The 20,008-nt window shown below is 40.9% G+C and overlaps 2 protein-coding genes across 2 annotated transcripts; both read right to left on the reverse strand.

Annotated features, from left to right (window-relative positions):
- Positions 1 to 3,528: 3,528 nt before the first annotated feature.
- On the reverse strand, positions 3,529 to 18,183 carry LOC145454084 (transcription factor EC-like). The gene is made up of 14 exons (XM_080332109.1): positions 18,046 to 18,183; positions 17,602 to 17,724; positions 15,907 to 16,051; positions 15,449 to 15,534; positions 14,116 to 14,184; positions 13,927 to 14,056; positions 12,029 to 12,088; positions 11,892 to 11,967; positions 9,102 to 9,249; positions 8,308 to 8,431; positions 7,907 to 7,980; positions 7,746 to 7,847; positions 5,637 to 5,795; positions 3,529 to 4,637 (listed from the first exon to the last, which is right to left on the reverse strand). The coding sequence occupies exons 1-14, from the start codon at positions 18,085 to 18,087 to the stop codon at positions 4,551 to 4,553; spliced, it is 1,425 nt and encodes a 474-aa protein (XP_080188235.1). The 5' UTR covers positions 18,088 to 18,183; the 3' UTR covers positions 3,529 to 4,550.
- Positions 18,143 to 19,866, reverse strand: LOC145454085 (COP9 signalosome complex subunit 6-like). The gene has a single exon (XM_080332110.1). It carries the CDS (start codon positions 19,773 to 19,775, stop codon positions 18,828 to 18,830), a length of 948 nt encoding a protein of 315 aa, XP_080188236.1. The 5' UTR covers positions 19,776 to 19,866; the 3' UTR covers positions 18,143 to 18,827.
- Between the last annotated feature and the right edge of the window lie 142 nt (positions 19,867 to 20,008).

Consider the following 20,008-nt stretch of genomic DNA (forward strand, 5'->3'; position numbering starts at 1 on the left):
TAGTGGAAGTAGATTTTGGAAAGCTGTGAAACTAGTTGCACACTTGGACGCGGGTTCGCATTTTACAACGTTGCAGGGGTCAATGTTGATTTTCGAGCAGAGCTAGAGGTAACGCTATAAATTTCTGCTCGATTACATTTGGGGTATGCGTTTTACAGACTATTTTGTGCGGCAGTAGAGATTGAAAGGTCTCCAAACCGCTCGAGTAAATGTTTGACAATTTTCTGACCTAACGCTACAATTTTGACAAAATTTTGATCTGACAATTCAAAAAAAAATCGCCCTACTGATCAGTGATCCCACTACAAATAGGTTCAATCTTCGAAAGCATATTTCGTTACGCATTACAGAGGCTGTTTCGTATGGTTCTCGTGACAATTTCGTTCACAGATTCATGCAAGTCTATCGCAAATCTATATTTTGCTTTTTGATATCCCGAAGTGTATAGAGTAGGTAATTTTTCCTTGAAAAAACAGTTCAGTTGAAATGGAGTAGTTCAACAACATACCAACTTGAATGCTTTGAAACAAGCAGAAATACTTCGTAGTACTTTGTTACTGAGTGACCTCTGCTGCGATCTTGGCACTTGAAAATATCAGTCGAGACAGACTGCGGGTACAAGCGCAATTTTAAATCACAAGTTCTGCGGTTATGCTGTCGGATGTATTATGCTTCTTTCTGCTTCATTTCTCCCATTGCCTCAACTGTACATGTGCATTGTAGTTTCTACAAGTACTCTGAGATGTTATAGAGGTATATGAGTAATGAATCTACCATGATCTTTGCCTGCTTTTTAAGTGCCGTTTCTGGCATAATTCTTCTCTTATGCGTCATGTCACAGTGTCTATAGGACCATCTCTTCACTGCGAGTAGGATTTCTTTTAACTTCATGAATATTACTGAATATTGTTGCTTCTCGCCGCTTTTATGCAAGCATATTGTGACTGTGCATACAGCGCCCGTCACTTACTAGACGAGACAACCCAGTTGATAACAATCATGATAAGAAACGAACCAGCTGGTAATAAGCAAGCGTGTGCATTCATTTTAGTTGCGCACACGCTATTTGATAGCGAACACTGTGTTGAAGATATGATCGATTACGTATAGAATGTCTACAGTTGCTTACCCATATTTTCTTGTTGCTGGACGTTTATTAGTATCGCTATCAAATATATTTGTACACTCTGTTATGCCGTATAATATAAGATGATTTTACTGCAAGGGCATCCGCTATAGCTCAGTGGTCGATACCGTACCAATATGATCGATTGTGATTGCTTCCGGAAGAAAAATTACTTGGAAACGGTAATCACGATTGTTCACGATTACTTTATTTCTTCCTCCTCGAAATTGCTGCCAAGGCATATCGAAGTCCGAAGATAATATCCCGAGATTGAGACTGCATTCGGTGAAATTGTGACTATATTGGCATATTACGTCACCACATCTTGCAAAATTAGACCGCTGACTATTTGTTGCGCCCACTACAAATTTTCGTTCTAGCTGTGACCCATTCAAACAAGATGTATGACTAAAGAATGGTGAAATAGGCCATCGGGATTATGGCAAAATTATGTCATAACATAAGGTAACACTTGCGTCTGCAATCCACATGATGCGGTTATTGTGAGTCGCCATTACGAATAACGATAAGAAACAGATCGTGTATATTCACGGATTTTATCGGCTGTCTTGTAAGGATTTGATATTTTGGTTCAAGATTTCGAAATTTTGAATCGATTAGGCAGGTTCGCATACTCGTCACCTAGCAGCGGCGTTCAATGGGAGTTACCTTGTAAGCATAGCCACAACCACACGTCTATTGAACTAATGGCGGTAGCATCCTCATTCGAAAGAGTGGGTCGGTGCTTGTCATATTCTCCATCTACGAGATAGCGGCCCAGGTAGCGGGTAGCCTACATGTTGATGGCAATGAAGATATAAAATCCTTGTTCAGTTTATGTCATAGAATTTACAGAACAACCGATTACATTGATTTTTCGTTTCAAATGTAATTATCAGATGGCTACTAATCAGTAACGGGCTACTTTTTCGGAGCTACTTAAAGTGAATATGCTTTTTGACTACTAGGACTTGTCAGTTTTTGAGCCCTCAAGACTAAACTAGGCCCGGAATATACTTACTTTTTACGAACTCGCTGAGCGCTACTTTTATTTGCACTCAACTTGAAATGTAGTAAAGCAGTCTTCGTTGATACTCAATAAGTAGAAGTGACTTAACCCCTCAGGTATTCGATCACGATTACAACAAATAGCTGAACAATGGCTACTTATGCTGCATTGGAAAGATAGAGATCGTGGTTTTGAATTCCGACTTGACGCCCAAGCGTGAGAGAAGCCGGTGATAGCTTGAATTCACACACCGCTGCGAGTCCTGGACATAACATGGACAGTAGAACCCTGGACAGCAGTTGTAAGAATTTAACGCGATGAGCACCATAGCCAAATGGTTACGTTCCTGCTCTTCCGAACGGAACGTCGTTGGTTCGAATCTCGTTGATAGTACCTTATTGCTGGTAATCAATGCGAACCATCGTGAGTAGTACTCTCGCTGGTTGCCCGCCAACGGCAAGAGGAGAATGTCATGATTTTCCAACCTGCGTTTAGAGAGCTACCTATACATTTCAACAAGACCTGTTCGACGCCTGTCATAAATCCACCGTAGTTGAATGGCTACACAATTGACCTCCCGTACAGTACGTCCGGAGTTCGGATCCCGCAGGTTGTTTCCGACTTGGCTAGGCGTGAATGCGAGTAATATATTGATCCTGCGTTTAGTAGACTATACTGCTACTCTTCAGCACAACCGATTCGCATCCGCGAGACAGCCACCGTAGCTCAATGGCTACACCGCTGCTCTCGTGATGGGAGTTCGTGGGTTCGAGTCCCACTGGCTGTCCCCTAGCACTTAGTTGTCAAATTGAGCTTACCTGATCCTGTGAACAATGGCCTGGGTATTCGTGTCCACCACTGCAATTCGAATCATCATATCCATACATTCTGTGACCAGTTGACCACATGGCTTCTTGTCCCACTTGTCGCATCCTGTAACCTAGAGAGCACAGCTGCATTGGTTGTAGGATACCTAGCTATCGTGCATACTACGGCGTTTCATGCACTCACATAAGAGAGACATAACTGAAAAACGTCTGCATGCTAATCCACCATACATTACATACCAAGCGTTCTGATACTCGTGTTAAACCCATTGCTGCCGATACATCGATTGAGGCATCACGGAGACGTAACTGAAGAAAATCTGCACGCTAAACCACTCCCCGCCGCACACTAACCTTGCATATATACTGTCTGCATATACAGGCCATACGTGGAGTTCCACTAGTCGTTTAGCCATGTTGTGCCCCGAGACTTACCCTGCTTCCTCAACCAAATTCCATCGTTCTGGGACTCGTGTTAAACGCCTGCTGCCTATGCAACATCGACTAGGGCAGCCAGGATCACGTTCGTAAAAGATAATTACAGCACAATGCTGGTAAAGACTCGCTTTGCAACGAGGAACGAAATATCTTTCTACAAGATGCATATAAGTTTGTGATAATACAAGATTCGACATAATTCAAATGGCAACTGACACAATTCAAATGGTAATATATCAAAACAGTCCAAACGAGAAAGAGTTAAAAAAGCATTTGCTCGGGCCGTAGTGCTCGTTCACACCGTCACCATCAGTACCGGGAATGTAACCGAGTCAAAAAGGGAGGCAAAAAAGGTACTAATCAACATATCAAACTAAAAGTGAACTCATCAGTTAGGCTGGATGTAGTTGTAATGTTCCAGCACTTCGCCTACAAAATTGCCTAATGTCAAATGTTATTTGATTAATTACATAATAAAGCATTGGAGTGACAATATCATTCAAACCCACGACATGTTTCAAGCTGATGTTGGACTATGTTCCTATCAAGGTATGAGTTCGAACACCTTGAAGGTGCCAACAATCAGAGTCGCTATATTCTTACCGTTTTGGGGGGCAGAAAATACATTATCACGACCGAACTATTTCAATTCATGAATATAATATAAGCTCAACGGTCAAATAGCCCGGCAATATTATGTTACACAGATTATACGCCGAACGTCACCATATAACTTTACAACTGACAATTTGAGTTGTGACTTGTCGCATCAATGATCATTCAGTTCTTCCTTGATATTCTTAGTTGAATACTGCTACTTTTCGAAAAACCTATAGGCAATCAATCAGGCACTAGCAATACAATTCATATCACAATCATGAGATTAAGTGGAAGGATAGAATTTGGTTGTATTCTATTTCATTTGGCCGCGAACTCTTGATTTGACATTGGTTTGGCAACCCCGCTCACACATGGAGCCATAGCTGGAAACGGGCTGCCGACTATCACCCGGTGACGGTGTAAACGCGTCCGCGATAAGTTCAGGTAAGCAGATCACCGCTGCAACATTAGACGGAGTGGAGACGCGGGGGTCGGCGCGGTCGACATTTGAAAATCGCTAGTTAAGTGTAGCCGATTTGATTGCACTTTACTACTGGTGGATGGAATCGGAGAGGAAGATGTCCGTCCTGATCGGGGTCATGTCTTCGTCCATCATGACGTCGTCGAAGTTGAGATCCTAGCGAAATAGAAACACGAAACAACGGTGATGGAAATTTCAAGTAAAACTACGTAACAAATTTTTACATTTGGATTTTGAAAAGTAGAAAGTCGTTCTAGCAGTGTTGTAATAACTCGAGTCAGAACTAGAGATTTTTTGGTGACTCGACTAGGAAGGCCAAGACAGACATTTCATTGTAACTTCAAAGAATAATAAAGTCACCACATGATTAGTATTTCGTCTATCAGTGCTGATACTTGGAAAATAGGGCCAGAAACTGTTCGGAACGACGAAAAGTACGATATTATGAATGCGAGCCATTCTATATCACTAGAGCAGAGTTGAAATAAGTGGGTTGAACCGAATTGAACTCAAAACTGAACAGCAAACCCGATGACTCGGACTCGAGTCACAACACTATGACTTGGACTCGAACCTCTACTCACCGACTCGGCCTTGACTGGGTGGTGAATTGAAAATGACTCGACTCGAGTGAAAACTATAAAAGTGAGATTGACTCACGACTTGGAACCTTGCAACTTGGTTACAACCCCGGTTTTAGCGCCGGTTTGCATCACTTTTACACTGGAAATTGTCATAAAAACCGCACAAAACAGCCACTTATCACAGTTGCTAAATATATATTCGAAAATTGGACCTTTTGCAGTGTTATCAATCATAATTTTGCGTTAGTCGCTGAGATATGTATCGCAATCTCGAAAATCGCAGACTCCGATCGCCTGCAAAGAAATTGCGACCCCTCGAACAAATCTACTTTTGGAGTAGGCCTACTTGAAATGTCTTGGAAATTGCTAATTCTACTTGTACTTTGAATAGAAATATACAGCGTTACTTCTACTCCTACTTGAGTAGAAACGCTGATTAGTTTGACCATTTCTCATTTTAAAACTCGACATAAAATGTAATCTACGGAAACGAGCAAAGCAACGAATTCGTTCGCGTAATCCCAACAGAGGCGCCAAAGGTCGACAGGATTCAACGGTAAACGGCACTCACTTCCTGGTTCAAGAGACTGCTGAAGGTCTGGTTGTTGTTGTCGCCGTACGTCATGGAGTACGGATCCGACATGCCCGTGTGGTCTTGAGCCGACGAAAGAAGCATCCCCGACTGGCCTTGGTTGTATTGCATTTGCATATTTTCCGACGTCGTTTGCATCTGACAAGAATAACGCCGTAGGAGTCACAAAACAAATCATTTCGAGCGATGAAACGGGCAAATATAAACGCTGTAACCAACGTTCCCTCTAAGCTGCGCACGCGCGCACTGCGCAGCGCTGACACGGTTTCTGCGCACAAAAAAATCAGAAGTGAGGACCTTTTTTTAGTCGTTAAGCACTGTTGTTCAAGGGACCGCGCAGTGAGTTGGTGAGTGCGCGCAGACTCGTCAACAATTAGAGGGAACATTGGCTGTAACTGCAACCTTATTACACAGCTGTCCCATTTTACTGCTTGGGCAAGTTTTTGCAACTTTTTTTTACAGCTTCCTACAGCTTCCTAGATACTCAGAATCTATGTACTATGATGTTTTAAGCTGTTTCGCGGGATTTTATAGTGCAACTTTTCTCTATTTATCATACCAATTTTTACTGCAACTTTTATCAAATATTGCGTCAAAATGTAAAGGAGTGATTTCAAAACTTGCCATAAACTATTTCCAGTATGGTTCTATTCTCTTTGATTTGCATAACAAAGAGTTATATGATGGGTTAGCTGCATCTAACTGTGTTATCTTATGACACAACGGCTTGCAAGCAAAAAGTTGAACTACCCTGCCAAGCACGACCGTGTACGAACAATAAGTAAATAGATCGCTTTATTGATGCTGTCGTTTGAATTTGAGGTAGTTTCCCATTTCACGAACGCCCAGGCGCGACCGCCGAAAATCACATTTTTGCTGAGTCACCTTATTCAGGCTATTGATGTTGTTAAAGTCGCCAAGAGTGAGTTTCTCTGCAACGCCTTGGGTCAAGTTTGCAGACCTAAGGGATTTGGGGTGTGGTATTTAACTTGTTTTAGGGGGAGGGGGTTATTTCTCGCTATGTGCTGGTAAAAATGTAATTTTTGGCGGTTTCGCCAGACCGTGCGTTAAATGGCAATAAAGTCACAGATTTGACAGCTCTGCAGGAACTAGGTTATACAACGGAACATTTCGAGTATCTCATGCCCTAATAATTCAACAAAAATTATAAGAGCAACTTTTGTTAAACATAAATGCGACTCTCTCGCGATTTTAGTGCAACAAAAACTAGCCCTATTTATCCCACAACTAGAACTAGAACTACTCAAAAACGCTACTTAGATGACATTCACCCGCTAGATTACAAGTCTGGTCCCAACAATGACACAAATCTTTTATGCGCACACAAGCGGTTGATTATACACACTTAAGAAACGCGATACTTATGTACCGGCACTGGCGTAGTCGGGTGATTAAAGGGGCTCTTCCGAGCTATTTAGGACTTTGGTATGTGTTGACTGTTGGTCTTGGCGATTCGACTTCTCAAATTCTAATAGAGCATCAATTTTGATGAGAATACCAAAATGATACGCTACTTACAGTTTTATGAATCAAAATTGTCGTTGCAATACTTTGTCATTGAGTGAGCCTTGAAATACCTGCAGTATTGTCTCAAATCATAATGACTAGGGCAAGTTTTTGTAGCAGTTAAAACCGTGGAAAGTTGCGTTTATTTTTGTAAAAAGTTGCAGAAGTTGTATTTAGACCACATTTGGCTCGGTTGACTAAAAAAATCTGGTCGTGTATTTCACCAAAATTGAAAATATTTTCATGAAAAATCGAGAAAGTTGCAAAATGTTGCATGGTAAAAATGGACAAAAGTTGCAAAAAGTTGCACTATAAGATTCCTTCAAACAGCTAACAACAGCATTCTACAGATCTTACGAGTATTTAGGAAGCTGCCGGAACCTGTAAAAAAAAGTTGCAAAAACTTGCCCTAATAATGACATAATAATGCGTGCAAATTTGAGATCACAAATAAGTGTCAATGTCACTTTGTGGTCCTCTTACTCTGACTAGACTCTGAACCCGATCACTCAGGCACTCTATTACGACTAGCCCTGACAATAAACTAACAATCGTATTCACCTGTATTTGGTCTAGAGATTGATTTTGATAGTTTGCCGGGGACGCCTGCTGGTCCTGATGCGGTCCGGGCTGCAGCGTCAAAGGCGACGGTGAAATCCTCTCCTGGAACATAACATTGACAGTCGCGATGACATCACAGCGGTTTTCGAATACAACTTTACCTGTTTCAAAACGGGATTGAGCATGTTGTTTGGAACAGGCTGAGACGGGAAGGCGGCGACTTGAAATTCTTCCTCTGAAAATGCTCGCGATTAAACAACTAAGAATGCATCTTTACAGTGTAAAGTGGTAACAATACAGGCATTTTAAAAAATTGAAATGTTTTGTACTTGTGTTTCTCAATCGCCAACCAAATATATTACTGCAAATTTCTCATTAAATTGAAGTTTCCAATATTTTCTTTAGAGTTGTATACAATTGTCGTAACCACATTTTGGATTAATTCTTACTATTTTTGAAGGTTCACCGGTTCACAAATTTCATTTTAAATTTCACCGGTCGCAAGCTAAAAAGGTGGGCCACACCGCCAAGACCACAATTCTTTTGCGAAAACCGCACTCGCCTTTCGAAAATTCCCCGGTCCCAAACATGTGCTGGTCCGGCTTCAGTATGATCTCCACCATCTCCTGCTGGTCTTGCATTGGCGGAACTTCCATGCCGTTGGACGTGATGCAAATTTCCAGTTCCTGGTGGAAGAAAAAACCGTAACAAGACACGAGCGATGTTTGTAGTGACAAAAAAAAAAAACTTCTGAGCATATTACAAATGCTTCAATTGTGTGGCTCAGGCTGCAACGCATTGGACGCATTTGGGTTGGAATCGTAGTCAAAATTGGATGCTGCCAGCAAAACTTTGCAATTTGTCATCATAATTGGATAGGATTGGTTACAATCTGATTACTGTGCTATCAATCATCAGATAAATGACGATTACTCGTCTAGTACAATGAGAGTACCGTAGTCGTTTCACTTTCAATAGGTTGTTTTCATATTTCGAGCGATATTTTGATAGCGGGTGACAGGTGGAAGCAGTGAATATGGACGGCGGTAAATTCTGTCAGGTAAATACTGACTGAAACACTGACTCGGTTCAAGGCGCGGGGTAGGGTTAGGGTCAGGCTAGCTTCTGTAAGGATAAGGGTTTGTATTTTAATAAACTTTAGTCATAGACCAACCGGGATTGCGAGAGTTTTTCAAAAATCAGACCTAACTTAATTCACAGATTTCGCATAAACAAAATTAACGCCACTACATCACCGATGAAGATTCAGCCAACGAGACACGTCCGGCAAGGCTGGTTAAGTATACAATAGCGCCAGATGAGGCGACAAGGTACATCACGGCCAATAACAAGCACCTGTATCCGCAGCAGTAACCGTTTGTTGGCGACCTTCATGTCGTGATGGCTTTTCTCGATCTGTTGGGCGAGCGCCATCTTCCCTTGAAGCTCGCGCATGTGATCGACGGCCGCTTTCAATATCGACCCTTTATTCCATCGCATATCCCTGATAATAGCAACGTTGCCGAAATTTAATTCACCATTCACAACATTTTGTGTTGCTTTCGACAACATGATCATATCCTATTCACAATGACCATAGAGTAGTGGTTCTCAGCCAGTGGCGTATCCAGGGGGGGTTTTAGGGGGTCGGGACCCCCCCTTTTCAAAATCCTCAAAATTAATGTCAAATATAGCCTCTAATATTTGCTAATTTATCAGTTTAACATATTCGTTTTTACGTATGAGAAGGCGAATATGGCGTCTTAATGTTATTTAAGGGGACTGACACCCCTACAAAATATTGGAATTATGCGCCGAATTAGTCGAAAGGATAAAATAGGTCATTATAATTCGCTAATTCCATACGAATTCTGCGCTTGGTCAGCTACATTTCAGCTGTGGCGGTTGCTGACGTTCTCAACTTTCTTCCCTCGATTTCTCTCTCGCCTTGGTAAAACGAGAGATGCATTTTAGGAAAATCTAATCTAATTGGCCGACGCGATACCTAATTGCAAAGACGCAGTTGTCGGCAATCAACATCGCTCGCGAATTCGCTGCACCTGCTCGCCTTGAAATCCTAATTAAGAATTGCACGGCGTGTTGATTGATCAGCGAGACGCAGACAGACGGCACCAGTACGACAATGCTATTCTCAAATCCACATTGTATTCGCGATTATTGGCGAGAAATGGCCTACGATTGACATTCACATTTCAATATACAAGCCTAGCAATCCACGTTCTCGATTGTTAGGTGGCTTGCTGTCGTCCAAATACAGGCCTATGTTGTCGCTGAACGGGAGAATTGAGTAGGCCTAGTAGTAAAGTTAACCTAATTATATCGGCTGACAAGTTTCTCTGTCGATCTAGTTATTATCCCAGTGTGTACTCTGTATTAATTGACTGACTTGCGTGCTTGCAATTAAAGTCTAATTATCTTCGCGCGTACTACACGCTCAGCCGTATGGCTAGTAAAGCCATCGAAAATGACACATTCGTGTACGACGTACACTATTCACACCACACCTCTCTGTGGCGATCGCGATCGCCCTCGTTTATGCTACCGCCTTATTCCGCGCTTGTTCGTCCGCTGCGATACTACCGACCGTGCGCATAATATCGTCAAAACCCAACAAAATCGCGCATCTCTGGCCGGAACTAGGCGCTTGAAGACGGGCGGCGTTAGCCGGCTCATGAGTAAATGTGAGCATTTACGAATTTCTTTCAATCATACCGTAAAAGAAACGCGATTTTCAGGCAATGTCTGTATCGTATTCGTACATCTCCCACTCACCGCAAATCTCTGCTTATTAATAAACTATAAATAATCGCCACGGCGTGGAGACGAGTGATCGCAATCATGACGTCACAATAGCCAATTTCGTAACGCAAAAACCCCCCCCTTTTTCGCGCTCTGGATACGCGCCTGTTCTCAGCCTTTTCGTCTTCGCGGACCCCTTTTGGACCGTGACGGACCCCCTCAAATGAAACAAATGGGTTGACATGGTGTTATGTTCAACGTACCGCACTATCCCAACTGAACAAGACTGCGTGGGCATCACGTGGTTCTTATATCAAGAAGTGTATGATGAAAAATTGTGATGTAGACACAGTTTGTCAACAGCAGTGTACACACTGTACACACAACTTCAGTGTTGTCAGCCAACAATTGCCGTTGTTTAACGTTCTTTCTCCATTTTTGGCAAGCTACTTAGTAAGGACAGACACTTTTACCCCGAGAATGTAGTAAAGTATTTTTCTTTGTAGGCCTACTACAAATTTTTTCAATTATTTCTACCATAATGCGTAACGTAACTAACTACGGTACTGGAACTCTTCATAGGGCCAGACAGGACAGTTCCAACCAAAAATGAAGTAGTACAATTCTAACATTATGTGGGAAACCACCTAATTTGCATACGTTAGGTGAAGTTTGGTCAAAATTAAGATTCTTAAGGTCACAAAATGTCAAAATTTTGATTTTTTAGGTCAAAATCTTACGTTTTTAAGGTAAAAAAAATCGCCCTAGTTATCAGTCATTTTGCAAATTTAGAGGTTTCGGGGACCCCCTGAAAATGCTTCGCGGACCCCCGGTTGAGAACCACTGCCACAGAGTCAGTCCGTACAGAATTCGTGAGCCAGAGATTCATGCTTTAGATTTTGTGGAGTAGAAATTAGCTTTGGAATATCTCCACCACGTTCAATTGTGAAATTGTCAGAAAAACCCGGTGAAATAGCACCTGTATCGTGGTACCTGAACGTATTTTCGAATATCGCACCTATTCGTGATGTCATTAGTTGGTTAGTCTGAAAGACGCGACCGCAATTACTAAAGTGGCCAACTTCGATCAACCACCCACTAAAAGTACGGGATGTCTCGACCAAATCTAATTTTGGAAACTGCTCATTTCAGTACTGTCGCGACATTCCATTTTCTGCTTCCATTCGAAGTGGCTTTCAACATGTATTGAAAATCGTTATATATGCTTGTAAAGATTATTTTACGGCATCACGATCTCAGTGGCAGAGATACAAGTAATATTTCGTCCAATTGAGAACTAAAAATCCGAAACCCTTAACCTAAAACGAAATTCTGCTATGTCCAGGCTGATTTCCATTTGCAGACCAATCCTAAAACCCAACTCACGGATCTGAGCTTCTCGGTATCAGCGTTCCCAGCTCTTTTATGCGGTCGTTTATGTTGTACCGTCGTCGTCTTTCAACTGGGAATGACACGCCAAAATGAACGGCGTGTGGAAACGAAATGACTAACCGTGGACTTACTGCGGTTGTGATTGTCCTTCTTGACGCGATCTTGCATAAAGCTGACTGCGCCTTCGCCGTCTGCAACGCAACGTGGACAGAGGCGGTCAGTACACAGACTTGGATCGGAAATTTTTAAATTTATTAATACAAATTTTTTTTAAATCAAATTTTACTGTCAGCCCCATGGAATTGTTAAGTGGCCTGAAAGAACGATGCACAATTTTTGCTCATTTCCACCCGTAGAAGCGAAGGTATTGCAGTTGAAAGTTTTGGATTTGCAACAATAGCATTGATGGCGGGTAATCGCAGAATTATTGATGAAAAACTCAAATAACTTCTCTTCTACCGATTGGAATGGCGTCAAATTTATATTGCATCGTCTTTGCAGACAACTCAACAATTTCACGGGGTTAGCAGTAAAATTTGAAATCATTTTTCAATGTTTAATAATAAATTCAAGAAATTTCCATTGGCTCTGCCGTGGCTTCGGCTGGTTGGAATATAAGCAAATCTGGCGTGCAGCCTTCTTTAGGCGACCTAATCAGTAAATCACCGGAATCTGGAATACCGCACAGACATTTGCCGTTCTCATGCTTATGTTAATGAAATCAGATTTGATATGAACTGAATTTCATTTTTGTAGTATTTGTTTTTGCAAAATCAGTAATCCTTCGGAAAAATTGGTGTAGCTATGATTCTAATTCTAATCTAATTTGGAACAGCTGAAATTTTTTTATTATCCGACTGTTGGATCAGTAACATAGAGATTCTACTTCTTCGGAATGCTCAGATTGTTTGCATCTCCTACATGCATTACCGGTACTTACTTTCACACTGTGAATTTGGATTTTGGATAGTAGAAACCGCATGTGTCACATCGGCATCAAAACCGCATGAAAAAGCCCCCGTGTCACGGTAACTGAATATTTCATTTCATTATTTTCCATCACCGAAAACAAATGGAATAACATAGCATCTCAAGCATGCAATAACTTCTAGCCGGACTCACTGACAAGATATCATCCTACATCAGTGGTTCTTAACCGTGTCTCCAGCGCCCCCCAGGGGGCGCTTTGGATTTTGAAGGGGGCGGAAACGCTCAGGGGACGAAATGGGGGGCGCTGAAGAAAAATGGCTTTGCAGCAGATGGTGTAGTAAGGACATATGATTATATAGGCTAGTAGAACATTAGTTCTATTTATCCCTGAGTTCTCATTGCAAACCAATATTCGACAAAATCATGTCGAAATCGAAAAGGCACTGCAACTTTTGAGAGTGATGCCCTTTGTACATTTAAGATGTTTCGGAGCTTTTAGGCCAAAACAATTAACTAAATATACTTGTGTTTGAGAGCCACAAAATTAAATCGTCGGAACATTTCTTCATCGTATCAAAAGGGATGATACTGCTTGATGCAGTACTAAATTTAATGTGAGCAAATCTCTACCACATTCTCAGTTGATTTAGTAGTCGCACAAAGCAATAAATAAAACCTAATACAATTAACTTCCCCGTATTGCCAATCGCAGAGGAGAATTCGGGATCCGTAGGCTACATCGATCTTGAACCAAATGCTATGAGCCCGTAGGCCTTACCTGATGGTTGTTATGACAACCTGGCATTGATCCCGAAAATAGCTTATACAATTATACCGTTAATTGGTCGTGTGGTCTAATAGTGAAGTCCCAACCCGATACTGGGCTTCGGCCACTTACCCATTGTTTTTTACTACAGTCCTTAAAATAGGGGGGCGCCAGACCCAGGCAATTTTTGAAAGGGGGCGCTGGAGAAGAAAAGGTGAAGAACCACTGTCCTACATTAAGACATTGGACTGGTTGGTTGCCACGTGACTGTTGGTAATTTGAAAAAAAAATTCACTAAAAAAATTAGAACCACATTCTGCAAATAACACCCACCTAGATACTCCTGTTTCGGAATGATTTCAGGTGGACAGGAGGATGAAGTTTTATTTTGGTCAAAAACGGCCAAATTCGCCGCGGGATTTGCATTGAACACCGTCAACGCGTTACCGTCTATGGTCGGTAGCTGTAATTTGAAAGCGATCGTTAATCAGACGCAAGTTCTAACGCCGAAATAACTCCTACCGTTGTGGAATATTGTGTATTGTTGGCGAGACTCTCCAATTGTACTATGTCGTCGATAATGTCATAATCCTGCAAGTTTGAAGTGAAAATTTGAGCTTACGTTACATCAAAGCATAGAAAAGAGTAGATTATATCATGCCAATCTTAAATTTAGGAGCATTATGATATATACAACAGCGACTAACCGAATAGGCTACTTATTATGATTCTTATAAATGAGTCACGCGAGATATAAAGTAGTCTACAAGCAAGACTAGCCACGTCCATATTTAGCCACCAAATGTCAAGAATAATTGGAATTAACTCATTCCATTTACTAGTATGTCGTGACGTAAAATAGTGTTTGGATATTATTACAGATAAAAAAGGGCGACATGATATTGGAACACCATGTCACTTTGGTTTCAGGACTTGTGCGCAACACCATGAATAACGTTAGTCACACCATGATGCAATGGCACCATGAAACAACTCTTTTTAGCAACTGGTGAATACGCTCCCAAAAGCTAGGCTTCAAAATGACGCTGCGCAAGAATTCATGAATTAATCCCTTTGTGCTGGAAACATCACTCATTCCAACACTGTAGGGCGCATGGAATTTGGTGCAGGTGATGCAAGCTTCAGAGAGAGTAATACGACTATTACCGAGTACGGATGACAACCCAATAGGTTGCTACATCACTTTGTAAATAGACACACTGCATATACATGGTGTCCAGCTGACTGTAATAAGAGACAGATGGATCATCCTATTCATAGACCAACATTGCTAATTTTTGGAGGATTTAGAACAAAATTATTTTAACTACTAGGATCTTGTGATTAAATAATACTAAATGATTCATAAAATAAGCCTTCATGGTCAGTTCAGCGTTATATTAAATCCAATCTGTCCGAAATCAAAAGCTTAATTTGATATAAATGGCACCAACTTGGCATGAGATACTTGTCAAAACGAACCAGGCACATTAGTCAATTGTAATAAAAGTTAGCACAATGCATTATTATGACTGCACACGAGATCGACATAACAAGAAATCCACTAAATAAAATGCTTGCATGATATCACACTACATCCTAAACGAAACATGTTCTGATGGCAATAAATCCCTCTCAAAGTTCTATAGCCAAACTTTGCAAGACAAACCAGGTACATTAGTCATGGTTATCATAATGAAAGTTGGCACAATGTACAGTATTACTGCACACAAGATTGACACAGCTCTTCAACGAGAAACCTACCAAACATAATTTACATTATACTCTAATCAAAACACGTTATGATAGCAATAAATACCATCCACTTCTATATTACTTTTCAAAAGCTACATACCTGATCAGCAGAGGTTGACAGGTTCAATCGGGCCAGTGGACTCGCGGGGGCACTGGCGCCTGGTCCCCCAGGTGCACTGCTAGGACCTAAAACGATCGACGCAACACGATTCTTAAAGACGTCGTTTCTACGACAATACGGAACGCAAATATCACTCTGCACGCAACCAACACGCCGAAAGCTCCCGTTAGCAAATGCCAAGCACATCTCGCGCACCTCAGTATGCATTGACTATGACAAATATGATTAAAAGGCTGAAATATAATATACTACTCAACAGAAATTGTGGCACACAGGAAAAGGTAAAAGGAAACTGGACTGCCGCAAGTTAGCTACCGACAAAGCATCGAAGCAATACTGGCACCGTCATCACAAGTATCGAAAACAAATACGTAATTATTATGAACGATCAGCCACTAACACTCTTACTCAGGGAAAACGAATAACTTCACACTGACCAGTCAGATTACTCTGGTGCGGCTGCAACAGTTTGTGCAAGACAACTTTTGTGTTCCCTGCCGATTGGCTCAAGTAACTCGCGACCTGGTCTCTTTGTTTTTGCTGTACATGGTACCGTGTTGGATGCTGCAACGACGTTTGAACCTGGGAAAGAACCCGCCTGGTGACGTATTCCAAGTCTTACATGTGACATAGCTGCTGGAATGCGATCACACATAAGATACGTAGGTACCAGCTCGCTGCAAAAAAGCACCTGGTATTCCGTGCGCTAAACTGATCAAAGGTGAATAACGCAAATCCATGTGAAAGTAATCATCCAAAATAAATTTCCAGAAAATCAATAGTTAAATTTGAGTTATGCTGTGACGATGTTGAGTAAATTGCGTTCTCCTACATGCCTTCATTTCCACTCAAAAGCAATATCTTATCATCAAATATTCATTGAGAAAGAAGCGCCAAAGCCAGTCTGATGAAGCAAATACTTGTATCAATATTACCATTTTAATATAAGTGATACAGGTGGTTTCAGGCATCGATCAAACCAGTAAACTGCCAATACCAAAGGCAAACAACTGAAAATTTATGGCAAGTTCTGACATTCTTATAACCAGATCTCGGCAGGTACTATATCAACCTAAAACAGCCTTGAAACTAGCAACATGGCATCATTTAATATTACTATTTTGCACAACACAAAATAACTGCATAATAAATGATCTCATGCCGGATAATGGGTCTAAGTCAACAAATGCAGAAAACCTAAGCGAGTTAGTAATCAAACCGAGCCAGTGCAGCAACAACAGTACATAAACATATGAAATGAATATATGAATCTAGTTCAGATACCTGAAAGTTATCATTCACATCATAAACCAAAATTTTCGTCAACACAATAGCGTGGAAATGGCCAATCTGCTTGTAGCAAAGTCAATTCGTGCAAGGCATTGGTAATTATCTCCACTATCTACTTACACAGGATGTGTCAAACATCTCTTGTTACGGTCACGATTATTCCTATATCCAAGCGAAATATCACTACACGCAACATTAACTAGCCTACCTATGAAAGAGAGCGTCATTAGATCAGGTATCACAAATAAATTGTGAACTGCAATCTGCAGAATTTCATGCTGCTTTAATGTAAAAGCAAATGTTGCAATTATTTGTACTCATGTATGTTCATAATTGTATTAACAAACTCTCACAGGTCATAACATGGCCAATTGAACACATCTAACATCTGCAATGATTCAATGCAAAATTTTGCCATCCACTATCGGTCTCTTGTACGTATATTATCCATTTTAGACATCTGTCATCTTCAAAACTTCTCGTCTTGCAATATTACAATTATTACATCTTTCGACGCCAAACATTATTTGGGCATAAATATGAATGAATAGGTACTACTTACAAAAACTGACAGTCCATGGCTACAGTGCCAATACCACGTCAGTTAAACATCAGACTACAGAGGAACACTAACTTATTACATGTTTAGTATGCCGATTGTAAAAATAACGTTAATAAATCATATATAAGTTATAAAATTTCTCACATCCAAACGAAATGCGACTCATAACTAACTAATACAACGCATGAACATAAAACGAACAACACATCACACACGAAACAAATTTACAATTGAAATACAAACAACCATGAATTGTGCTATTTCAATTAATATTTGTTACCTGGAATATTTCTCCTGGAACACTAGATGAAAATACGGAAGATGTGTCAGGCAATCTTATGGCAGACGATTGCGATATAGAAGCTTGTTTTTGACTCTGTTGCTTCCTTTTCTGCGCCTCGGTCTGTGAAATCAGAGAACTTATTGAGGGTGTATGCAGTAATATTTTCCCAGAGAGTGAGAGAGAATGAGAATTTATTTATCATCACCAATAATTTTAATATAGAAAACAAATTTTGAAGGCAAAAAAGATAGATTAGAGGCAGTACAGTAAAATTAATATTAGTAGGGACTTATAGCCTAGGTATAGTTTAAGTAACTGAGATAATGATGCAGCGAAGTAATCTGGGAGTCTACTGCAGTTTTCGAAATAATCATCACAACACCATGCCAATTCAACAACGTAACGCGACAAATACAGAGCCTACTATAAGAATAAACTCACCAGATCTCTTTGCAATAGTAATTTCTGACTAGCCCGAGACATCTCTCCGGTTTAGAGACTCACACTGCGTCTATATTAACTTAATAAATATATATGCTCTATATAATGGTAGATAAAACTAAAATTTACTGTGATAACAGTTTGCAATTATGACGACACAAATCGAAAGAATATTCAGCTAGAATTCAGTCGGTGGCGAATTGAACAAAATATTGCCTATAACTGAATGAATCCAGACAAAATATTATTACCAACAATAACTTGGATGCCTGCATCTAAATCGGTACAAAGCAGTGGTCCATTGCTACAAACATGTCCCAGAATACCCCGATCTATCATATCAGAGCATTCAGAATATGTACCACAAAGCTATGAAAGTTAGTTGAAAAGACATTACTGCGTGAAGTAGTGACCAACCTGCAGCATTGTCTCAAAGTACAAGCACAGAATTATTTCGGATGTGTTGTACCACTCGCATTATTTTTGTGCATAAGAGGTACATATTTCCATATTCCAAATCATCGACACTGCTATCACATTAAAATGAGTGAAACTCAATCATATACTCAACTAGAAGCCTACAACTCTATTCAGAATTGAATCGCTCAGGAGCTCGATTTTGTCCAGTGGTAATAGCTGAAATTATTGACATAGGAAATATTTAAACAGCAAGCATTGTACAACTCTGGCGCAGCAACAAAAATTTCAAGTCGCCAAGACAATTTGAAAATCGAAAATTTTACAAAAGAATGCACACGGTGTCAACACCAAGCAGTCAAAATTCAAGAAAACAGTCCACGGATCCTCCTAGCCGCTCCTTGCCTATCGCCGAGCACGTTAAACTTAGAAATGCATTGGTTCATACTGTGACATCCTTTGCTGATAACGCCCAAGTACGTCATCAGCGTAACATCGTTATACTGGTAATACAAGTCCTTCGACAAGAGCGCTGGATCCAGCACTGGTAAGCGACAGCAAAGCGCGTGTACTTCGCGAGCAATTTCGTGATTATGCGGTAATTTCCCTTCCTTGACCGCTTCCACGTATTTTTGCAGAAAACGCACTCTAGTGTAGAGCATCGATATGGAATTATGCTGATTTTCGAGATGATCGGCCGCTGATGAATTAGTAGAACCCAACTCAACGCTAGAGACTCTGGCGACGTGATCTACGCCTATTCTTTCCGCCTCTTCTGTCGCGAGAGTGTAGGGCAACTGCACTAGCTTCATTTGCGCCTCCTGGCCTACGTCAATCACGGATTCATAAATTGCAATAGGCAAATCCGCAGTGGAGGCTAGTGGGTTTAATTTAAGCATAATAGCGCTATCGTTAATCGCGCACATCTGATGATGTATTTTTATATCCGACTCGTTGGGAGGGCCGCCAGTACAATACCACCCTAAAAACTCCAAATCTTTGAAGACTTGTTTAAATTGTTCCTCCTTTGTGTAATAGTAATTGTTGTCGATTGTGACATCGCCATTCTCGGCGATGGTGAAGAGAAGTTCGAAAGAGTTCATCACTTCGACTTTACGACCGGTTTGCTTCCCGATCAACGCTCCGACGACTTGCTCCGCTTGATTGTTTTGTGCTCGGATACGTGTCCAATGTTCGGATATGTTCAACACCACCAAGGGGTGCAAATATATATTCACGGTTGCTGCGTTGCTGGACGAGGTCATCACTACACTGGAATCATCGAGCTGAGAAGTGGTTTCTTCGACCTCCATAAGTAAATCCTGTGTATTCGAAGCCGTACGACTTTGAAAGCTCTCAACACCCAATAAGTTATGCTGCAAATTGAACACATTTATCCCAATAAAGATGGCAGTATCGTCGCGGTGGGAACAAATTAGTCTATGTCCATTTTTGAAACTTCGAAAAAATCAAGTATTTATAAAATTTCATTCATTTTCGGGCACATCTTTGCCATGGTTATCTTCATCACATTGTTCAATTTTTC

This window comes from Botryllus schlosseri, chromosome 13, assembly GCF_051294905.1.
Source record: "Botryllus schlosseri isolate E-star chromosome 13, Bs_hap1, whole genome shotgun sequence".
In the NCBI taxonomy this organism is placed as follows: Eukaryota; Metazoa; Chordata; class Ascidiacea; order Stolidobranchia; family Styelidae; genus Botryllus; species Botryllus schlosseri.

What these genes read in the sequence shown, in the direction of transcription:
- LOC145454084 (XM_080332109.1), bottom strand. Translation starts at nt 18,087, where the DNA reads ATGTCTCGGGCTAGTCAGAAATTACTATTGCAAAGAGATCTG. An exon ending in GCACCAGAGTAATCTGACTG is followed by an intron (nt 15,535 to 15,906) that starts GTCAGTGTGAAG and finishes CGATCGTTTTAG; the next exon opens with GTCCTAGCAGTGCACCTGGG. An exon ending in GGTTACTGCTGCGGATACAG is followed by an intron (nt 8,432 to 9,101) that starts GTGCTTGTTATT and finishes TTCTTCCACCAG; the next exon opens with GAACTGGAAATTTGCATCAC.
- LOC145454085 (XM_080332110.1), bottom strand. Translation starts at nt 19,775, where the DNA reads ATGGAGGTCGAAGAAACCACTTCTCAGCTCGATGATTCCAGTGTAGTG.